General features: G+C 44.7%; 1 protein-coding gene across 1 annotated transcript in view; it reads left to right on the top strand.

The window, feature by feature from the left end:
* DNAAF11 (dynein axonemal assembly factor 11) overlaps nucleotides 1-23,172 on the top strand; it is a gene marked incomplete at its 3' end in the record, with an annotated part of 192,955 nt that overhangs the window by 38,358 nt on the left and 131,425 nt on the right. The window contains exon 5 of the mRNA XM_082259018.1: nucleotides 18,337-18,566. Within this exon, the coding sequence (XP_082115144.1) occupies nucleotides 18,337-18,566 (230 nt within the window). The remainder of the gene's footprint in view (nucleotides 1-18,336; nucleotides 18,567-23,172) is intronic.

The following is a 23,172-nucleotide window of genomic DNA, read 5'->3' as shown; positions in this document are numbered from 1 at the left end:
GCACTGATTACTGTAGAAATGTCACTGGTAACCCCAAAAGTGTCAAAAATGTCAGTCAGGGGTCCGATCTGTCCGCCCCAATGTCGCAGTCCCACAAGAAAAATCGCAGATCGCCGCCATTACGCGTTAAAAAAAAAACAACAAAAATGACAAAAATCTTTCCCTTTGTTAGTAAATGCGATAACTTTTGTGCAAACCAATCAAAATATGCTTTTTGCGATTTTTTTTTTTTTTTACCAAACATATGTAGCATAAAACAAATTGGCCGAAAATGTTAAAATATTTTGATTTTTACATTTTTTTTTGGGGGAATTTCATATAAAAAAATGTGAAAAATATTGTTATTTTTGCAAAATTTACGTTCTTTTTTTGTTTATAGCGCATGATCAAAAAATCGCACAGGTGATCAAATACCACCAAAAGAAAGCTCTGTTTGTGGGAAAAAAAGGACGTCAAATTAGTTTAGGTACAGCGTCGCACGACTGCGCAATTGTCCGTTAAAGTCACGCAGTGCCGAATCGCAAAATACCCCCTGGTCTTTTAGCAGCCAAATCCTCCGGGGCTTAAGTGGTTAAAGTAAATGCTCCAAGATCAAGCACACACTAATGCACCCAGAGCAAGTGAAAAAAAGCTGTATGTCTGTGCTGGGGTGGGACGGCTGCTGACACAGATCAGTAATATACCAAACATAAATAATAATAAATAATAATAAAGTGTGTAGCGCCCAAAGTAAATAAACAACAATGAAATTTGAATACTGTGTTATAAATGGACAACACATTGAAATAAAGTCCAAAAAAGTGCTAAAGTGAAAAAAATGTACACATAAAAGTCCAATCTTGAATGAAAATAATAAAAAAAACAATATGGTGAAAAATATAGATTTAAATGCACCCTACCATGATAGGATCAGCACTTTAACCACTTCTGGACCGGAAGATTTTCCCCCATAATGACCAGGCCCTATTTTGCGATTCGGCACTGCGTTATTTTAACAGACAATTGCGCGGTCGTGCGAAGTTGTACCTGAATAAAATTGATGTTGTTTTTTCCCCACAAATAGAGCTTTCTTATGGTGGTATTTGATCACCTGTGCGATTTTTATTTTTTGCGCTATAAAAAAAAAAAAGCGACAATTCTGAAAAAAACAATATATATATTTTTCACTTTCTGCTATATAGCATTCCCCCCCCCCCAAAAAAAATGTAAAAATTAAATAATTTAACATTTTAGGCCAATTTGTTTTCTGCTACATATTTTTGTTAAAAAACCCCCGCAATAAGAGTATTTTGATTGGTTCGCGCAAAAGTTATCGCGTCTACTAACTACAGGAAAGATTTATGTCATTTTTTTTTATACTAGTAACGGCGGCCATCTGCGATTTTTAGTGGGACTGTGACATTGCCGTGGACAGATCGGACCCCTAACTGACATTTTTTACACTTTTGGAGGGACCAGTGACATTACTACAGTAATCAGTGCTAAAAATATGCACTGTTACTGTAATAATGACACTGGCAAGGAAGGGGTTAAACATTGTGGGTGATCAAGGGGTTAAATGTGAGCCTAGGGGAGTGATTCTAACTGTGGGGGGCGTGGCTTGTGAAATGATCATAGAGACCTGTGATCCTATATAGAAGGATCACAGGGGCGCTGTGATCATTCCAGGGAGAAGAACGGTCACTTGTGTTTACAACAGCCAACCGTCCTTCTCTCTTAGCAGGGAGCGATCGCAGATGGCTGGCGGCAATCAGAGCCGCCTGCCCTGTGCATCGGCTTCCCCGCTGCCGAGTGGGGGCAGGAGCATGCCGCCGGCGGTGCGCTATCATCCCCTAGCTGCAGTGCGCACGACCGACGTAGGTCTAGGTCGGTTTGCACAGGAAGGCCGCACTACCGCAGTAAATAGGCGGTGGGCGGTCGGGAAGAGGTTAAACTTAATGGGGAAAGTTCAGTGCACAGATGTGCACAAAAGAATTGGTGATGACTTGAAAAGTGAAGAAGTGATCCAGTACAATGCTCCAGAATCATCCACTGTGAAAAGGACTCTCACCGGAAAAGCTGGCTGCCGTTACAGCAGCAAACACACACTCAGTGTAGATCTTCCATACATAGTAGGTGAGGTTGAATAAAGACAATAGTCCATCCAGTTCAACCTGTGTAGGTGTGTGTGGCTGTAATCATCTCACATACCCCTGAATGTTCTGAACCTTGAGATGTAAGTCTAAGAGTCTTTTGAAAGCCACCATACTTCCCGCAGAAACCACCTCTTGTGGTAGAGAATTCCACAATCTTGTAGCCCTAACAGTAAAGATCCCCCCACGTTGCCTGAGGTTAAAACGCTTCTCCTCTAATCGCATTGTATGGCCTTGAGTCCTCATGCAATCCCTTCGACTGAACAGCTTTTTTTCTAAGCTGAGATCCCCATTGATATATTTAAAAATTGCTATCATGTCCCCCCTCAAGCGTCTCTTCTCCAGGGAGAATAAATCAAGCGATTGCAGACGCTCTTCATAATCAAGGTCCTCCAATCCCCTAATCATCTTTTTTTTTTTAGTTCGTTGTTTATAGTGCAAAAAATTAAAATCGCACAGGTGATCAAATACCACCAAAAGAAAGCTCTATTTGTGGGAAAAAAGGACATCAATTTTATTTTGGTACAGCGTTGCACGACCGCGCAATTATCAGTTAAAGTAACTCAGTGCCATATTGTAACAAATTACCTGGTCATTAAGGGGGTAAAACCTTCTGGTCCATAAGTAGTTAATATGACTTGGCTGTGTAGCTGTGTTTATGATTGAGTTACTTTCAGGTTAATCTCCTTTTATCTTTGGTATGACTGGTGTGTGTGTATACATAGTTTTTCCGGGCAAATATTAACCACTTTACCGCTGAGTACTGGAATAGTACTGCGGCAAAGTGGCATGATCCCGTGTGCCGACGTAGACCTACGTCGCCAGACTCCTCCCCTGTAGGCGGCGCTCGCGCGCCGCCGGAGGCGCGCTCCCGCTGTTTTCATTCACAGCGGGACTCGGGCCAGGGGAGGAGCAGCGGCGATTGCCGCTGCTCTGCCCCGATCGTGGGGGATCTAGTGTGGAGATCCGCCCGCCTGTGTAAACACAAGCGGACGGATCTCCTCAGTGACAGGGAGTGACAGATCGCAGTGTTCAGCATAGCTGGACATCCGATCTGTCCCTGTCTCACACAGTCACCTCCCCCAGACACTTCAGTAAGCACCAGGCATACATTAACCCCTCCCTCTCCAATAAAATTAACCCCTTCACTGCCAGTGTCATTTTTACAGTAACAGTGCATATTTTTAGCACTGATTACTGCAGTAATGTCACTGGTACCCCCAAAAGTGTCAAAAATGTCAGTCAAGGGTCCGATCTGTCCGCCGCAATGTCGCAGTCCCGCAAAAAAAAATCGCAGATCGCCGCCATTACGCGTTAAAAAAAAACACCAAAAATTTTTTTTTACCAAACATGGGTAGCAGAAAACAAATTGGCCAAAAATTTAAAAAAAAATTGGTTTTTACATCTTTTTTGGGGGGAATTTCATATAAAAAATGTGAAAAATATTGTTATTTTTTCAAAATAAACGCTCTTTTTTTGTTTATAGCGCAAAAAGTAAAAATCGCACAGGTGATCAAATACCACCAAAATAAAGCTCTGTTTGTGGGAAAAAAAGGACGTCAATTTCGTTTGGGTATGGCGTCGCACGACCGCGCAATTGTCCATTAAAGTCGCACAGCGCCGAATCGCAAAAAGTGGCCCAGACGTAAGACAGCAAAATGCTCTAGTGGTAAAGTGGTTAATGGCACACTGAGAAATTAAATTGTCATCTAAAATACGTTCAGCTGCACTGAATGTGGAAGAAAGAGAATTTATTCAGGTGAATATTGTTATAAAAGCCCTTGGGGTTCTTTTGATCTTGGAGAATATTTGCTGAAAATACTTTTTTCACGTGATTGAGCATTTCCTATCTGTGCTGTGTACAGGTTACTACTTCTACTCCTGTAACTGGCTTTAGAAAAATCCACAGCCCGGAGCAAATACTTATGTGGCTGCAAGAAATATTACCCAGATGTACAGGGCATTTAAACCTCGGTATTCAAATATGTGCCTTTGTTTTTTTTCCGTACCCTGGGTTATCCGCTTTGTGTAAAAGGTAATAGAACATCGTCTTTTATTCTGCTGCAAACATCCAAAATCATTTCTCTTGTATCTTAGCAAACTGTAAATTAATACAGAATATAGGTGACAATCATGGCTGGATTTTCATCTTTTTATTTTCATCAATGCACCATTGGTTTTAGTGGGAGGAAAAGTATCCCTACATTGGTGGTTAGTTGGATTTAAAAAATTCTCTGCTATCAGTTGGAGTATTAACTGCCCCGGCAGTCAGTATGGGGGAGTAGTGCTCCAATATTGGTGCCAGTGGAGAATAGTACCCCATGATTGGGGTCAGTGGGAAGAACAGCAACTCATCATTGGTGTCAGTGGGAGGAATAGTGTTCTATCATTGGTGTCAGTGGGAGAAATAGTGCCCCATCATTGGTGTCAGTGTGAGAAATAGTGCCCCATCATAGGTGTCAGTGTGAGAAATAGTGCCCCATCATTGGTGTCAGTGGGAGGAATAGTGCCCCATCATTGGTGTCAGTGGGAGAAATAGTGCCCCATCGTTGGTGTCAGTAGAAGGAATAGTGCCCCATCGTTGGTGTCAGTAGAAGGAATAGTGCCCCATCATTGGTGTCAGTGGGAGAAATAGTGCCCCATAATTGGTGTCAGCGAGAAGAGGAATAGTGCCCAATAATTGGTATCATTGGGAGAAATAGTGTCCTATCATTGGTGTCTGTGGGTGGAATAGTGCTCCATCATTGGTGTCAGTGGGAGAAGGAATAGTGTTCTATCATTGGTGTCAGTGGGAGAAATAGTGCCCCATCATTGGTGTCAGTGGGAGGAATAGTGCCCCATCATTGGTGTCATTGGGAGAAATAGTGCCCCAGTCGTTTGTGTCAGTGGAAGGAATAGTTCCCCATCATTGGTGTCAGTAGAAGGAAAATAGACCCATCGTTATTGTCAGGGGGAGGAATAGTGCCCCATCGTTGGTGTCATTGGAAGGAAAAGTGCCCTATTGTTGGTGCTTTTGGGTGGTGCTCCATCATTGGTGTTAGTAAAAAGAGGAATAGCTCCATATTGTTGGTGTCAGTGGAGGGAATAGTTCTTCATCGTTGTTGTCATTGGGATGAATAGTGCTTTTCAGTAGTATGCATGAGAAGAAAAAATGCTCCATCATTGGTGTCTGGGGGAAATATTGCCCCATCTTCATTGTCAGTAAGAGGAGGAATACTGCCTGTTTTGTTTAGGTCAGTGGAAAGAACAATGCCCATTGTAGGTGTAAATTGGAGGAACAGTAAAGTCAATGTCAGTGGAAGTAAAAATGCTCAGTTGGTTTCAGTAGGAGGAATAGTACCCCATTGTTGGTGTCAGTGGGAAGAAATAGTTCCCTATCATTGGCAGCAGTGGGAGAAATAATACCTCATTGTTGGAGGTAGTGGGTAGAATAGTGCCCCATCATTGGAAGCAGAAAGAAGAATAGTGCTCCATTGTTGGTAGCAGAGGGAAGAGTAGTGCCCCATCACTGGTGTCCAGTGCCCCATCACTGGTGTCAGTAGGGGGAACAGTACCCTATCATTGGTGTCAGTGGAAGGAATAGTGCCCCATTGTTAGTGCTGTGGTAGGAAGAGTGTCTGGTGCTCTGCGCGGTGGTATTGCACAGAGCAGCCCCAATCCTTTTCTTCTGGGTTCCCCTGCCAGTACACTTGGCTCCTCCTCTTCCTCAGCGAGTGCCCCCATAGAAAGCTGCTTGAAATTCATTTTTAATATTCAAAGCAAACTCCCCCGTCCACCCATGTCTCCATGCTTTATTTTAGTGAAAAAAAACTTTGAAAATCAACCCTTAGTATTTCTGGCCACGGCCATCTTGAGTAAAGGCAGATGATCGTGTAGCATTGACTTCCTGGAATCCGTCTGCCCTTAGCTCTGGGATGACAGCAGGAGGATGTGCTTAGCCGAAGAAGCCCCTCCTCCCCTCCTGAATTCTTGGCATCATTTGCATAGGCACATAACCAGGAAGTGAAGGACAACAAGGTGCGCCAAACTAAGTGTAGCAGATAATATCAGAAAGGGAATTTATTAAAACTGTCAGCCAAATGGCTACTCACATAATGTAGAGATCAACAGGCATGTATATATAAAGAGTCTGTAGTCACTCAGGGAGGTCTTGGGATATAGCACAGCATGTTTGGTGGTATTTGGGCAGGGTAGATGTACCCGCTCCCTCTCAAAAAGTGCCAAAAGTGGCAGTGGTGGGGGGAGGGCACAGACAAGCAGAGCTTACCTTTTTGGATGGAACACCGCTTTTAATCTCTCAATAATTGTGCTCACATTTATTAGTACAGTAAACCCCCCTCCATCGCGGGGGTTACGTTCCGGGCTTTTTAATAGCATTTAAAGGTCTTTAAACAAACTTTTAAGCAACAGAAACACATAAAAGATTGAGAGAGCAAGAGCATTGTAAACACAAAAATATTGTTGCTAACAGTATACTGTACAGTACAGTAAAAAATAGAGCGCAGTATTGTATGTACTGTACATACAGTACTGTACTCAGCAGAAAAAGAAGATGACTATAAGCAGCAAATAAGAGCTACTGATCTTCTGAAGACGCAGGTTCAGCAGGCGCTTCTTCAGGTGTAGGTGGGTCGTCTTCTTGCTGCTCCAGGACCTCCACTTCTACATTAGAGGTGGCCGTGGAGGTACTTGGGGTGGATGCGGCCTTCTTCTGTTTTGTGAAGAACATAGTTATAGGCAGTTGCTGGGCGTGTTTCTTCTTTTGGGCGAGGAGGTTCTTGGAACTGCAGTGAACGAACCATGTCAGAATCTGTTAGGGTGCTGGAGGGTAACCTGACGGCAGAGGTAGGCCCCGATGTTCGCTAGAGGGCGGAGCTTGGACGGGAACCCCCAAGGTAAGTGACACAGGCTAGCCTGAGGTGCAGAATCTAAGTATCCATCGGTTTTCGCCAGAGCCTCTGGTGGTCAGGATGGACTTCGCTGCGTGTGGATACCAGGTCCCGGTCCTCAGAGTCGCCCCACCAAGGGAGAACCGGTCAATGTCCGAAGGCAGATAAACAGACAAGAAAGATCCGAGAGAATGGTCAAACAAGCCGGGGTCAGGACGGGCAGCAGACAAGCGGAGTCAGAGACAAGCCAAAAAGGTCAACAGGAAATCAGCAGGAAACAGGTCACAGGTTTAGGAACAGTGGCAAGCAAGAGCTGTAGACAAGACAACAAAGTGCAAATGCACCAGCTGCCTTTAAATAGGCCTTCTTTGGCGCCAAAACGTCTGGGTCAATGCGCGCAAAAGTGAGAAACACATAACGTACGCATTGGGTATTAGCAAATTAGTGGTTTCTAACAAACGGTTTCTAACAGGATCCCACTCAGCTAACATCTGTTTCAGGTCATTGGCCGTACGCATAACCCTACCAAGGCGCTCAATTGACAAGCCTTCATCTTCTTCCTCCTCCTCCTGTTCCTCCACTTCCTCCTCACTCACTGACTTGGTGAGTTCTGTCAAATCCTCATCGGTTAGTGGAGCTGAATGGGTTTCAAATAGGTCATTGACGTCGTCCTGGGTCATATCCTGAAAACCTTCACCTCCTAGCAATTTCGCCAGCCTAATTGCCTTGTCCGCAGCTGAATGATGAACTTTGTCAGGAGAGAACCCTTTATAATCGTGAATAATTTCTGGCCAAAGCTTCTTCCAACAGGCATGCAGGGTCTCCTTCTTCATCTCCTTGAGGGCCTTTTGTATGTTCTCCAGAGAGGTTGCAATGGTGTAATTACGCCAGTAGTCCTTCCAATTGAAATTTTCATCATTGTTCATGGATTCGACAAGACGATTCAAGGAGTTGCGAGTGTACAGCGCCTTGAATGATCGTATCACACCCTGGTCCATGGGCTGGATTAAAGACGTGGTGTTGGGTGGAAGGAACTCAACTTGCACTCCTTCGTACAATAGAGCCATGGCGTGGCCTCCTGCATTATCCATCAGCAGAAGCACCTTAAAATCAAGGCCAAATCCAGCAAGGTAGACCTTGACGGCTGGGATGAAACAATTATGGAACCACTCAGTTGTGAGGTGTTTAGTCACCCAAGCCTTAGGGTTATGCATCCAGTGGACTGGTAGCTGGTTCTTGTTTTTATGCTTCAGTGATCTGAGGTTCTTGGCCTTGTAGATCAGGGCTGGCTTGATCATAAACCCAGCAGCATTTCCAAGGTTACTGTGTCCTTATAAGCCTTGAATTCAGGGGCTCGAGCTTCCTCCTTCATGATGTAGGTTCGTTTGGGCATTCTCTTCCAAAACAAGCCGGTCTCATCCATATTAAAGACTTGCGCTGGTCAGTACCCACCCTCCTTGATCATACTCTTGAAGATCTCATTGGTGTACCTTGCAGCAGCTTCTTTGTCGGCAGATGCAGTTTCACTTTGCAATGAAACGCTTTTAACTGATAGCGTTTCTGGAAGCGGTCAAACCATCCCTTGCTGGCAGAAAAGCCTCCTGATGAAGATGTACCTGTACTAGAAGGCTGATCAGGATTGCCACTGTCTGACTGTTCTGCTGCGGCAGTGCCTCCTTCAGAGTCTCCTTGATTGGCAAAAGTGTCGTACAGCTTCTTTGCCTGAGTCCTGATGGTGTTACCATCCAATGTGATGTTTTTTTTTCTGCAATCGTGCATCCAAATGGCCAACGCAGTTTCCATCTTATCAATGTTTTTATTGCGGGAAGAAGCAACTCTTTTTGCAGCTTGGTTAATGGACAGTGCAGCAGTTGCCCTGATATTCTTCTCATCCTTCTTGATGTAGTGAATCGTTGACTCATTCATACCATAATGGTGGGCTACAGCAGCATAACTCTGTCCTTCTTGTATCATATCAAGTAGTTTCACCTTCTCCTGAATCGTAAGGAACTTCCTCTTCTTTTTTGGCTCACCAGAAGCCTTAGATGGGTGTTTGGGTGGCATCCTTGCGGGCATCCTTGCTTTTGGTTGGCAAAGGAGCACATCTGCACATGCTCTGAATCGCGTTACCACCCCCTCTAACGTCACTGCGTTCAGTGCGGTCCACGAGCGAGGCATGCGTGCCACTGCAGCCTCGCTCTGATTCACCGCTACATAACCGCGAAATGGCGAAATATTTCTGCGATATCAGAATTATTAGGTCCTAATTAAAATAGCGCAATATACTGGGACCGCAAAAACTGAACCGCGATAGAGCGGGGGGTTTACTGTAAATCTCTGTGAAAAACTTTAAATACCCATTAAAATCAGTGCATCCACTCCCATATGCTGATATACCTTACCAAAAGGAATCGCCCCCCCCCCCCCCCCCCAATCACCGGGGTATAATTGCTCATTCAGCTTACTCCCCAATCTCCACCACCCCTCCCAAGTTTGATGTCCTCAGTAAAAATAAGATGATTGCTAAGCACAAATATAAAAAAAAGACAATATTACAGCAATTTCACATTCAAAACCATTTATTTACCACCTATATGTTTATATATAATGGGATTTGAATAAAGATCAATCAATAGGCGGTGAGTTTTATAACCAATATTGTATTGCTAAAGGAGGCATCGTCCCTAATCGATTGTGCAATATACAACAAAAGGATTTCTGGGACTTTTTATATGCCTCCAAAAGTACATAGACTCCAATTAAAAAATATAACCAATTTTTATTACAATATCACATTAACCACTTGCCGACCGCTCACATGGAGCGTACTGCGGCAAAGTGGCTCGTTATCGTCCATCGACGTAGACCTACGTCGCTGGACTCATCCCCTCCCTTGTGTATTCAGACACAGCGGGAGTCGGGCCAGGAGAGGAGAGGCAGTGATCACCGCTGCTCTTCCCCGATCGTCAGGGATCGAGTGAGGAGATCCGCCCGCTTGTGTAAACAAAGCGGGCGGATCTCCTATGTGACAGGCAGGGACAGATTACAGGATTCAGCATAGCTGAACCTGCAATCTGTGTCTGTGTCACACAGTCCCCTCCCCCCACACACGTCAGTAAGCACCAGGCATACATTAACCCCTTGATCACCAATAAAGTTAACCCCTTCCCTGCCAGTGTCTTTATTACAGTAACCATGCATATTTATAGCACTGATTACTGTAGTAATGTCACTGGTACCCCCAAAAGTGTCAAAAATGTCAGTTAGGGGTCCGATCTGTCCGCCGCAATGTCGCAGTCCCGCAAAAAAAATCGCAGATCACCGCCATTACTAGTTAAAATAAAACCAATAAAAATTACATACATTTCCCGTAGTTAGTAGCTGCGATAACTTTTGCGCAAACCAATCAAAATACGCTTATTAAGATTTTTTTTACCAAACATAGGTAGCAGAAAACAAATTGGCCAAAAATGTTAAAAAATTTTGATTTTTGCATTTTTTTGGGGGGGAATTTCATATAAAAAAATGTGAAAATATTGTTATTTTTTCAAAATTGTCACTCTTTTTTTGTTTATAGCGCAAAAAGTAAAAATCGCACATGTGATCAAATACCACCAAAAGAAAGCTCTATTTGTGGGGGAAAAAAGACATAAATTTAATTTGGGTACAGCGTCGCATGACCACGCAATTGTCCGTTAAAGTAACGCAGTGCCCAAATCGCAAAATATGGCCTGGTCAGGAATGAGGTAAAATCTTCCGGTCTTAAATCGGTTAAAAATACGCTCATTGAGAATTTTTTTGTCAAAGACATGTAGCTAAATACAATTTGGCCTAAATATATGACGAAAATTGAATATATTGGATATTTTTTAACTGTCAAAGTAGAAAAATATTGTTATTATTTCAAAATTGTCGCATTTTTTTATTAATATCGCAAAAAATGAAAAGCACAGAGGTGATCAAATGCCACCAAAAGAAAGCTCTGTTTGTGGGAAAAAAAGGACGTAAATTTAGTTTGGGTACGGCGTTGCATGACCGCGCAATTGTCAGTTAAAGTCGCGCAGTGCCAAGTTGCAAAAAGTGGCCTGGACGCAAAGCAGGAAAATCCTCCGGTCCTAAAGTGGTTAAAAACATGATTTTACATACAACTATCAGCCATCCATCTTAATTGTAATGTCAATATGGTCAATGTGACAGGGTCAACGTGGAAAACCCCACTTCTTCAGGACCTCGCCGACCTCAATTATATCTTCATGTGATTCCCATAAAAAAGCTGAAAATAAGCAAAAAAAACAAATCAATGGCTAAAAAAAAGCAGTAGAAGAAAATAAATCATTTAACTACTCTATAACCATTACAACCAAATAAATCATTTAATGTCAAAATCCCCTCAAGGGGTTATCATCCAAATTGATCAATCCAATGGTTGGATTCCAAGTCAAGCTCTGGGCGACCCGTGGAGGAAAGAGGGAGACCAACATTGGTGAGCAAAAAGGACAACCGAATTTAGTAAAACTAAATTTACTAGATATGAGAATGGTTTAAAATGAAATCATATTACATCATATTATATCATATCCAATGCTGGATATTGGTTATATTTTTTAATTGGAATCTATGTACTTTTGAAAGCATATATAAAGTCCCAGAAATTATTTTATTGTATACTGTATAATGGGATTTTAATATACTACACTATATTTTGGTTTTTGTTTTGTTTTTATTATATTTTATAAGGTTCTGAAGAAGAGTTGAATGTGATGGAACAAAGAAAAGATGGAATAAAAAAAAAATTATCAAAAATTTACGTGGGTACAGCATCGCATGACTGAGCAATTGTCATTCAAAGTGTGACAGCGCTGAAAGCTGAAATTTGGTCTGGGCAGGAAGGGGGGTGAAAGTGCTCGGCATTGAGGTGGTTAAACTCTCACCGGAAGCAATGACCCTCAGTGCATGTGGGTCAAAATAAAGCTAAATTTAAAAAACTGTCTTTTCTTCCTACAAATAGAGCTTTCTTTTGGTGGTATTTAATCACCGCTGGGTTTTTTATTTTTAGCTAAAAAAATGAAAAAATACCTACATTTTTTTTTTTTAAGTTTCTAATAGAAACTTTTCAGTAATTCTTTCCTTCACCGATGTGTACTGATGAAGCTGAACTCATGGGCACTGATAGGCTGCACTGATGGGCACTGGTGAGGATGCACTGATGGGCACTGATAGACTGCACTGATGAGGTGGCACTGATGGGCAATGATGAGGCTGCACTGATGGGCAATAATGAGGCTGCACTGATGGGCAATAATGAGGCTGCACTGATGGGCACTGATGAGGCTGCACTGATGAGGCTGCACTGATGGGCACTGATAGACTGCACTGATGGGCGCTGATGAGGTGGCACTGATGGGCAATGGTTAGGCTGCACTGATGGGCAATAATGAGGCTGCACTGATGGGCACTGATAGGCTGCACTGATGGGCACTGATGAGGCTGCACTGATGGGCACTAATAGACTGCACTGATGGGCACTGATGAGGTGGCACTGATGGGCAATGATGAGGCTGCACTGATGGGCAATAATGAGGCTGCACTGATGGGCACTGATGAGGCTGCACTGATGGGCACTGATGAGGCTGCACTGATAGACTGCACTGATGGGCACTGATGAGGTGGCACTGATGGGCAATGATTAGGCTGCACTGATGGGCAATAATGAGGCTGCACTGATGGGCACTGATAGGCTGCACTGATGGGCACTGATGAGGCTGCACTGATGGGCACTAATAGACTGCACTGATGAGGTGGCACTGATGGGCAATGATGAGGCTGCACTGATGAGGCTGCACTGATGGGCACTGATAGACTGCACTGATGGGCGCTGATGAGGTGGCACTGATGGGCAATGGTTAGGCTGCACTGATGGGCAATAATGAGGCTGCACTGATGGGCACTGATAGGCTGCACTGATGGGCACTGATGAGGCTGCACTGATGGGCACTAATAGACTGCACTGATGGGCACTGATGAGGTGGCACTGATGGGCAATGATGAGGCTGCACTGATGGGCAATAATGAGGCTGCACTGATGGGCACTGATGAGGCTGCACTGATGGGCACTGATGAGGTGGCACTGATGGGCAATGATTAGGCTGCACTGATGGGCAATAATGAGGCGGCACTGATGGGCACTGATAGGCTGCACTGATGGGCACTGATGAGGCTGCACTGATGGGCACTAATAGACTGCACTGATGGGCACTGATGAGGTGGCACTGATGGGCAATGATGAGGCTGCACTGATGGGCAATAATGAGGCTGCACTGATGGGCACTGATAGGCTGCACTGATGAGGTGTCATTGATAGGGCAATGATGAGGCAGCACTGAAAGGCATTGATGGGGTGGCACTGATGAGGAGGCACTAATATGCAGCACTGATAGGTGCTGCTGATAGGCGGCACTAAGGGGTGGCACTTATGGGCAATGATAGGCGGCACTGATGGGCATTACTGATGGGAGTCATTGATTGGCACTGATGGGCACTGAAAGGCAGCACTGATTGGTTTCACTAATGGGCACAGATTGGCCTTTACTGGGCACAAATTGGCATCACTGATGGGCACAAACTGGTGTCACTGATGGAAACAGGTTTGCATTACAGATGGGCACAAATTGGCATCACTGATGATCATTGCCCTGATTACCTGTACAGATCTCCCCTGTGAGGAGATTCTGCTGATTGGCTCTCTTCTCCTCACACAAGACAAGGACAAGGAGACAAGGAGAGCCAATAAGCGGTATCTTCTTGTTTACATGTGGTCAGCTGTGATTGGACACAGCTGATCACATGGGTAAAGAGCCACAGCTGCGGTTCTTTACCGAGATCGGGGTCACGCCGTGTCCCAGGGACAGAGTGCACCCACGATTGCTGCACGCCCCCGCCATATGACGTTGGCCCAGAATAAGAGGTGATCCCACCCGCCTTCATTTGTTTATATTGTGGGCGGGAGGCGGTTAAACATACTAAAGACCATAAGGCCTGGTTCACACCTATGCGTTTCTTGTCATTTTTTGCAGAAACACACTACAGTTCATTTAACATGGTTTCCTTTAGGACACGTTCACATCTATGCTTTTTTGCGTTTTTGGAAAGGGTCAGGGACTTTTATGCAAACTTTAATGCACATTTATGCAAACGGCATAAATGTGAACCTAGCCTAAGACCTCATACACACTACAGCTCTCTGCCTGTAGAGTTGTGTTTCCAGCAGCTGTGGGAGTCCATATGGATTTCATCTTTACTCTCCATTGGTTCGCTTCTTGCCTATCTCACCGCACCTTCAGTGTCACTTACAACTTTACTTCCTCCTTTCCTATTTCTCTTACTGTTGGGGTCCCCCAAGGTTCTGTCCTTGGACCTCTCCTATTCTCGATCTACACCTCTTGCCTGGGTCAGGTGATAGCCTCCCATGGTTTCCAATTCCATTTTTATGCTGATGACACCCAGATCTATCTCTCTACCCTTTGGGAGCAGCCACGTGTTAAGGATGTGCTTGGTTAAGGCTATTTAGTGGTCTTGGTCCTGTTGGACCCTATACACTGCTGAATTATATTGATATACTACATTGATACTTGGATCCCGTGGAAGGGTCTAGTAATTCCAATACTGTCACCAGGTTAAAGGTGCCGCTTGGTATCTTTAGGAAGGTGACCTCCTTAGTAAGTTACCAGACATATTGGCAGGATAAATTAGCCTGAATAATGATACTGAATATCTACATCTTTCATAATCAGCGATACCAAGTACCTCAGTTATAGTGTATCTCTCTACATACTTTTTGAACATATGAATGTGGCCTCTCCATCTTGATATTGTCCCGATGCCCACCCCGGGAGATGATGTGCCTTGTGCATGACTTGATTTTATGGGAAAAAATGTGTTGAAGGTCTCTCTGGCCCTTAAGAAGCCTCTGACGAAACGCGTCGGATTTTGAGAACCTATTGTTTATAATCTCTATGAGACATATGTATTGCCAATTTAGTAAATTGTATCAGTATCCCTTGCGGGAACACAATTTTTATATGTAAATTTGTATGCATGCATTTTTCCTTTATATCCTTATGAATCAATAAAATTATATTTTTTACATTAATGTCGCATTTGTGACCATTCCTCCTTCACTGGCCTTTAAAATCCCGTTTTCCTTTTCTTTTTTGATTGTTTATCTCTCTACCCCTCAGATCACCCCATCAGTTTCCTCACACATCGCTGACTTACTAACAGACATATCAGACTGGATGTCCCACCACTTCCTGAAACTCAACCTGTCCAAAACCGAGCTTATATTATTTCCTTCTCCACCTTCCCCTTCCTCTGACTTTTCTCTCAAGATCAATGACACAACTATAAGTCAATGCTAGGAGTAACCCTGGACTCTGCACTGTCCTTTCAGGCCCACATCCAATCCCTATCCAAATCTTGCCACCTCAACCTTCGCAACATCTCCAGAATACGCCCTATTTTAAGCAACGACCCCACCAAGCTTCTAATTCTCTCCCTGGTTTTCTCTCACCTCAACTACTGCAACTTTCTCCTCATTGGCTTACCTTTACATAGACTATCCCCCCTTCAGTCCATAATGAATGCTGCTGCCAGACTCATCCACCTTCCCAACCGTTCAGTGTCCTCCACCCCTCTCTGCCAATCCCTTCACTGGCTTCCACTCACCCAGCAAATTAAATTCAAAAGTACTAACAACAACTTACAAAGCCATCCACATCTCTGCCTCCAGCTACATCACCAACTTGGTCTCAAAATATCATCCAAACCACTTTCTTCCATCCTCCCAAGACCTCCTGCTCTCTAGCTTCCTTGTCACCTCCTCCCATGTTCCAGGACTTCTCCTGAGCTTCTCCCATCCTTTGTAACTTCCTACCCCAATCTGTCTGACTATCTCCTAATCTATCCATCTTTAGACGATCCCTGAAAACCCTTCTCTATAACCGCTTCCGGACCGCCCACCACATATATACTGCGGCAGGGTGGCTCACCCGCACAAAATCACGTACATGTACGTGATTTTGTGCACGTGATCTAGGGCACGAAATGGCTGCCGGGACCCGCTAATTGTTTAAGAGGAAAGGCAGAAAGGCGGCCAGCCTATGTAAACAAGGCAGACCGATGTTCTGTCCGGGAGTCAAAGAGAGATCTTGTGTTTGAGCTAAGCTAAAACACAGATCACTCTTTTTGTCCAGTGCATCCACTCTCCCCATAGTTAGAAAGCACTCCCTAGGAGCAGACCTAACCCCTTGATCCCCCTGGTGTTAACCTCTTCCATGCCAGTGTCATTTATACAGTGACAGTGCATTTTTTTTTAGCACTGATCACTGTATTGGTGTCACTGGTCCCCAAAAAGTGTCACTTAGTGTCAGATTTGTCTGCCGCAATGTCGTAGTCCCGCTAAAAATCGCTGATCACCACCATAACTAGTAAAAACAATAAAAAAAATTAAAATTCAATAAAATCCCAGAGTTTGTAGACGCTATAACCTTTGCGCAAACCAATCAATATGCACTTACTGGGATTTTTTTTTACCAAAAATATGTAGCAGAATACATATTGGCATAAACTGATGAAGAAATTAGATTTTTTTACATTTTTTTTATTGGGAGTGTTTTATAGCAAAGTAAAAAACAGTGTTTTTTTTTCTAAAATTGTGGGTCTTTTTTTGTTTATCGCGCAAAAAATAACCGCAGAGGTGATCAAATCCCACCAAAAGAAAGCTTTATTTGTGGGGGGGATACATAAATTTTATTTGGGTACAGCGTCGCACAAGCTCGCATTTACCAGGTAAAGTAACACAGTGCCGTATTGCAAAGAATGGCAATGTACTCCAGGATTTCACCTGGTGACTTTTCCAGTGCCCTGCCTGTGCTTTTCCAATTCTTTGTGCCTGGAAAATAGAGAACGACCATGGCGTCCAAAAAGCGTTCTTTTTGCGCAAAATCGCTTTTAGACGAACTGGAAAACAGCGACAACGAAACGGAGTTACTTGAAGAACTGAGCGATAGCGATTCGTGGGAAAATTTGTCATCAGGTATGGAAAGTGAGAACAGCGACGATTCTGATGTCTCTTTCTGGCACATCGCTTGTGGAATTTGGGAAGGATATCAAATGATTCTTCAGAATTTCCAAAGGAGCGATGTGCCAGAAAGAGATTTCAGAATCGTCGCTGTCATCACATTCCGTACCTGATGACAAATTTTCCCACGAATCGCTATCGCTCAGTTCTTCAAGCAACTCCGTTGCGCTGTCGCTGTTTTCCAGTTCGTCTAAAAGCGCTTTTGCGCAAAAAGAACGCTTTTTGGACGCCATGGTCGTTCTCTATTTTCCAGGCACAAAGAACTGGAAAAGCACAGGCAGGGCACTGGAAAAGTCACCAGGTGAAATCCTGTGGTGAAATGGGATGATACAGTGTAATCCGTCAGGATCACAGCTTTCTATAATCTCATTTGGTATATTTACATTTTTGAATTTGCCGCCGGTTCCACCCCCCTGCGTCGCAACGCTCTCAGGGAAGGGAACCGGAAGACAGGTGCCGGCATCGGCCGAGCACACAGCGGGGAGAGAGTGTGAGGACGGCGAGGGAGGACGGCGGGGTAGGAAGGCGGGGTAGGACGGCGGGGTAGGAAGGCGGGGTAGGAAGGCGGGGGAGGAAGGCGGGGGAGGACGGCGGGATAGGACAGCGGGAAGGACGGCGGGGGAGGGCGGCGGGATAGGACAGCGGGAAGGACAGCGGGGAGGGCGGCGGGGGAGGACGGCAGGGAGGGCGGCGGGGGAGGACAGCGGGAGGAAGGCGGGGGAGGAGGGCGGGGCATCGCAGAGGAAGGTGAGTTTAAAAATATAAAACAACAGACTTCCATGCAACACAATGTACCGCTTTTAGCACTGAAATCCTGACATAATCAGACCGCCAGGGAGGTTAATTAAAAATCAACATTTTAAAGAGGTTGAATACTTTCTCTTTAATTGTCAGGATGAACCCAAACATCAATTCTTCATGAATACTTCACTAAGATTGTTCCTTGAGTTGCTTTAGGAGGATTGCATGTGGCGGTGAATGGCCCACACTGCATGATCTCACTGATCACCAGAGTGCAAGGGCCATGAATTATTTAAGCTGGATCTCTATGACTTTGGCACACGTTGCCTCGTTGCTTTCAGCTGAGGTTCTCGGGCTCCGGAGGTTCAATGATTTGTCTTTTATTTCTCTGCTCTGGTGTTGAGATGAAACCATAATATTGTTTTTCTTTCTGAAGTGGCTGGATGGGAAGGAGATTGAGCGCTCAGAGCGGATCCAGGCCTTGCAGGATTATGGCCAAGTGCAGCATCAAATCACAGAACAAGAGGAGGCTTACGTGCTGAAGAGGGCCAGAGAGAGAGAAGAGGCCCAAAAAAAATCCAATGCTAAACAAACCACTAACAAGTCACCGGCAGAGAGGAAGCCGGGATTCGATGGACGCTGGTACACAGACATCAACAACACCTTGTAGGTCAAACACTGAAATTCTCTTGCTTGATTTTACAGAATACGGGATAATTATCAGTCACAGAGTCTTTAAAGAGATTGTAAACAATCACCTTGTAAAACAATCGTTTCAGTTTAACCGGTTCCGGACCGCCCATCGCATATATACTGCGGCAGGCTGGCCGTCCTGTGCGTACCGATGTAGGGCTACGATGTCCACGCGCCTGGAGCTAGAGGGCGAGCGCGCCGCCGCCGGCGCGCTCCCGCCCCCATTTGGCAACGGGGACTCCGATGCATGGGGCAGGCGGCTCTGACTACCGCCTGGCACCCGTGATCGCTCCCAGCTGAGAGAGAAGGATGGTCTGATGTTGTAAACACAGCTGACCGTTCTTCTCTCTGGAATAATCACAGAGCTCCTGTGATCCTTCTATATAGGATCACAGGTCTCTATGGTCATGCCATAAGCCCCGCCCCCATACAGTTATGGCACTTTTCCACTGCAAGTACGGGCTCGGCTCCACTCGGCACTGCTTGGCCCTGCTCGGCTCAGTTTGCTTTTCCACTGCGTGGTATGAGTCGGCACGTTTCAGCACTGTATAGGCTCTACACGGCTCAGTTTGCTTTTCCACTAAAGTAGTAAGTGGGTGGGATTACAACGATTCTCTGACCAATCAGTGGGTAGTAGTGACAAACAATCAAGGCAGCATGCAAAGGATTGTGGGATATGGTATAGGTACGGCCCGCTTGGAACCCCAACCGAGGTGGTACTGTTTAAGCGAGCCGTACCATGTAGTGGAAAAGCGCCGCTATACCAAACCGTACCGAACCGTTCTAACCCGCACCATGCAGTACCATGCAGTACAAAAGCACCAAACCGATCCGTTCCATGCAGTGGAAATGCGCCACCCCCCACAGTTAGAATCACTCCCCTAGGCTCACATTTAATCAGAGCACTGCTGTGGGAGGGCAAGAAGCAGCATTTTTACTGTGTGAAAAAGGGTATTTAATGCATTTCTAAGCAAAAAAACTGTCACAAACATTCGTTTTTACTTTAAAATAATTTTATTGTATTTTATGTAAATTTTTTTTTTTACTTTACTTTAAAGCAATAGTTAACCGCATCTTTTGTTTTTACGGCTGAAAAACTCCTCTCAAAACCCACTAGTTTTGGGTTTTTTTCCATCCAGAAAACCCCCCCCTGCCAAAAACTGCTGATAACAGCCTATGTGTGCATGGAGACATAGGAGAACATGCTGGGGAGTTTACTGGCTGTTATCAGCAGTTTTTAGCAGGGGCGTTTTCTGGCTGGAAAAACAAAAAACAAAACTAGTGTGTTTTTAGAGGAGTTTTTCAGCTGTAAAACGCGCTAACTCTGATAAAAGCTTTGGCCCCATGCACACAGGGCGTCAGAAAAAACGAGCTGCAAAGCTATTTCTGACGCCAGGAAAAAATGGCGTCACAGACGCGCCTTTAGCAGCATTTCGCATTGGCGTCAATGTCGGCACTTAGCAGCATTTTTAAATAAACACAACCCTCTTCTATTTGTGACCAATCACATTTTTCATTTTTCATATTTTAAAAAACGCCTGACGCTGCTAAAAGCCGATATACAGCGTTAAGCCGCGTTTAGGCGCGTTTAGTAGCGTCAGCCGTTTTTACAGCTTAACGCTGCTGCTCCTGAACGCACTGGCCCTGGGTTATTTTTTGCAGCTTAAAAACGCCTATGCCACTTGGAGCTCCTAAAAGCCTGTGTGTGCATGAGGCCATAGAATAACATGGAGGGGCAATTTTAAGCTGCAAAAAAAAAAAGAAAATGTCTGACGCTACTAACAGCAGCTGCAAAAACGCCCTGTGTGCATGGGGCCTTAAAATCGGTGAAAAACAAAAAACTATTTATCTAAGTTTTTGAGATATAAGCTTCTGTGGGAGTATAATTTTTTTTAAAAAAGCTGAAAAACTCCTTCTACAGCTACAGCTTTCGGGCCTCATGCACACTGGATGTTATTAAAACGTCAGTAGAAAGATGAAGCTATAGAAGGAGTTTTACAGCATTTTTGCAGTAGCGTTTTTCAGCGTTTAGCTTTTTTAAGCTGTAGCGTTTTTTAGCTTTTTTTTTAGCAAAACTATACTCCCACAAAAGCTTATCGCTCAAAAACGTAGATAAATGCAGAATAGCCACCTTTTTAAGCTTATTTCAGAGTAAGGCCTCATGCACACGTGACGTTTTTACAGCGGCTGTTTTTGTCAACTTCCTGGTAATTTCCCTTGGCTCACACTCCAATAATCAATCCAGGGGTATTGGGTTGTTTTTGATGTTTATTGTAGAATGGGGATAGGAGAAGGAAATAGTGGGATACCCCGACTTTATCTATTTACAGGGATTGAGGACTCCCATCTTCTCTGCTTCTCTATAGGTGTGGAACAGCCAGGCTGTTGATTCATCCTGCCACTTGGATGAATGTGAATTAAGTCTCTTATCCTTAAGATGACTTGTGGCACTTTTCCACTGCAAGTACCGGCTAGTACCGGCTCGGCTCTACTCGGCCCTGCTTGGCCCGGTTTGCTTTTCCACTGCGGTACCGCATGGTATAGTGTCGGAACGGTTCGGTACGGTACGGTATAGGTTTGCTTTTCCATTAAAGTAGTACTAAAGTTAAGTGGGTGGGATAACAACGGGGTTGGTGTGATTCTCTGACCAATCAGTGGCTAGTAGTGACTGCATGCAAAGGATTGTGGGATATGGTACCAGTTTGGTACCTGTTGGAACCACAATCGAGTAGGTACTGTTTTTTCAGAGCCGTACCGTACCGTACCGTTCGGTTCCATGCAGTGGAAAAGCAAACCTATACCGTACCGTACCGAACCGTTCTGACCCTATACCATGCGGTACCGCAGTGGAAAAGCACAAAAGCGTGCCGAACCGGTACGGTTCCATGCAGTGGAAAAGCGCCTTTGGTGAACAACTAGTTGTCTTCAGGACACTCTCCCTAGTATCTTCTATCTCTTCCTCCACTGACACCAGTCCACTGACTCTTACTAACAGGGGTGGCCCCCCTCAGGTCAGGCTCCTTGACACGAGTCCCTGTACTCACTATACTGCAGTCCCAGGGTCTCCAGTGTCTCCCCTCTCAGTCAGCTTCCTTGGATCTCTGGGTTCAGTTCCTTTCAACCGCTCCTTTGGCCCTCAGGACAACCTCCTGCGACCATATGAAACCTCTACAGAGGAGGAGGCAGCTGCCCCCCTCCCTCCGGGACTCCGCACTCCAGCCAAAAACCCTGCAGCACATGTGCTCCTGGCTTTTATACAGTATCCCAGAATGCACTGAGGTGACCGGCCTTCTGCCAATCATCAGGACTGTATCAAAAGCCTATGCACCCATTCGTCAGGTTTCCTCCCACTGTCCAACATGCCTCCCTATTGGACCAGCGTGAAACACTCTACAATGAGCAGACCTCACTAACAGATCCTGCTCTCTGGTAGGCAGAGAACAATATAAATTTACCTGCAGCCCCTCTGGTAAGCAGACAGAGCTCAAAACTATACTCTCTCACTAGCACCTACCTAGGAGGGTGCTACATGTGCAATGTTAATATCATAAACCATGTGACAAACAAAGACAAAAAAAAAGTCCATAATAAGTGAAAAAAGATGAAAAAAAGATGTGAATCTTCAAGGATGATTGCAAGTGTTAATAATTGATAGTAGTATTGGAAAAACTGTGAATGAGTCAGCCACCACCAACATCAAGGGGGCTTACCAGAAAAGGTGGATCCAGTTTGCCGTATGACTAATGGGTCTACACAGACAGTGGTGTAACTACACCTGGTTAGGAAAGGAGAGGATGATTGCAGTAAATAGCATCATTTTCCACTAGACTTCCACATCACAGAATATTCCATCATCAATGGGGATGTCTCAATAGGAAATCCATAGATCACAGTGAGCCATGGATTTCCTATTAAGACATTCCCCATTGATGATGGAATATTCTGTGATGTGGAAAGTGATGCTATTTACCGCAATCATCCTCTCCTTTCCTAACCAGGTGTAGTTACACCACTGTCTGTGTAGATCCATTAGTCATACGCTAAAACTGGGTCCAGCTTTTCTGGTAAGTCCCCTTGATGTCGGTGGTGGCTGACTTATTCACGGTTTTTCCAATACTACTATCGATTAACACTTGCAATCATCTTTGAAGATTCACATCTTTTTCTCTTACGTCCTCCGACAGTCGCCGCCTCTTCATATTCGTCACATATGGGGTATTAGACTTTGCTCCGAAGGAGTAGCTAGGCAACAGAATATGTTAACATTAAAGCTTTTAACATATCCCACCCTCAAGGGGTGGTCCCCTCAGTCAATACCCTCCTACTTCCTGCAACCATATCTCAGTTTCAATGTCTAGCTTGTCAGGAGTGGCTGGCTCTCTCTGTGCTGGGGCTTTGTGCCCCAGACTCTTTCTTCTTTTTTGATTTTTTGTTTGAGTTTTCTCTCTACCTTTACTTAGCTGTTCTTTTTGTCAGCGTTAGTTAGTTCTTCGGATGAAGAGGATCATGCGGGCTGGGTCTCGGGCTGATCCCCCTGGTCGCAGGTCGTGGGTCAGTGGCTTCCCAGCCTGCCATCGAG

The sequence above is a fragment of the Pelophylax lessonae genome (genome assembly GCF_965119305.1).
Source record: "Pelophylax lessonae genome assembly, chromosome: 5".
Lineage (NCBI taxonomy): Eukaryota > Metazoa > Chordata > Amphibia > Anura > Ranidae > Pelophylax > Pelophylax lessonae.
The sequence above is the reverse complement of the archived record's forward strand: the minus strand, read 5'-3'. Positions and strand labels throughout refer to the sequence as shown.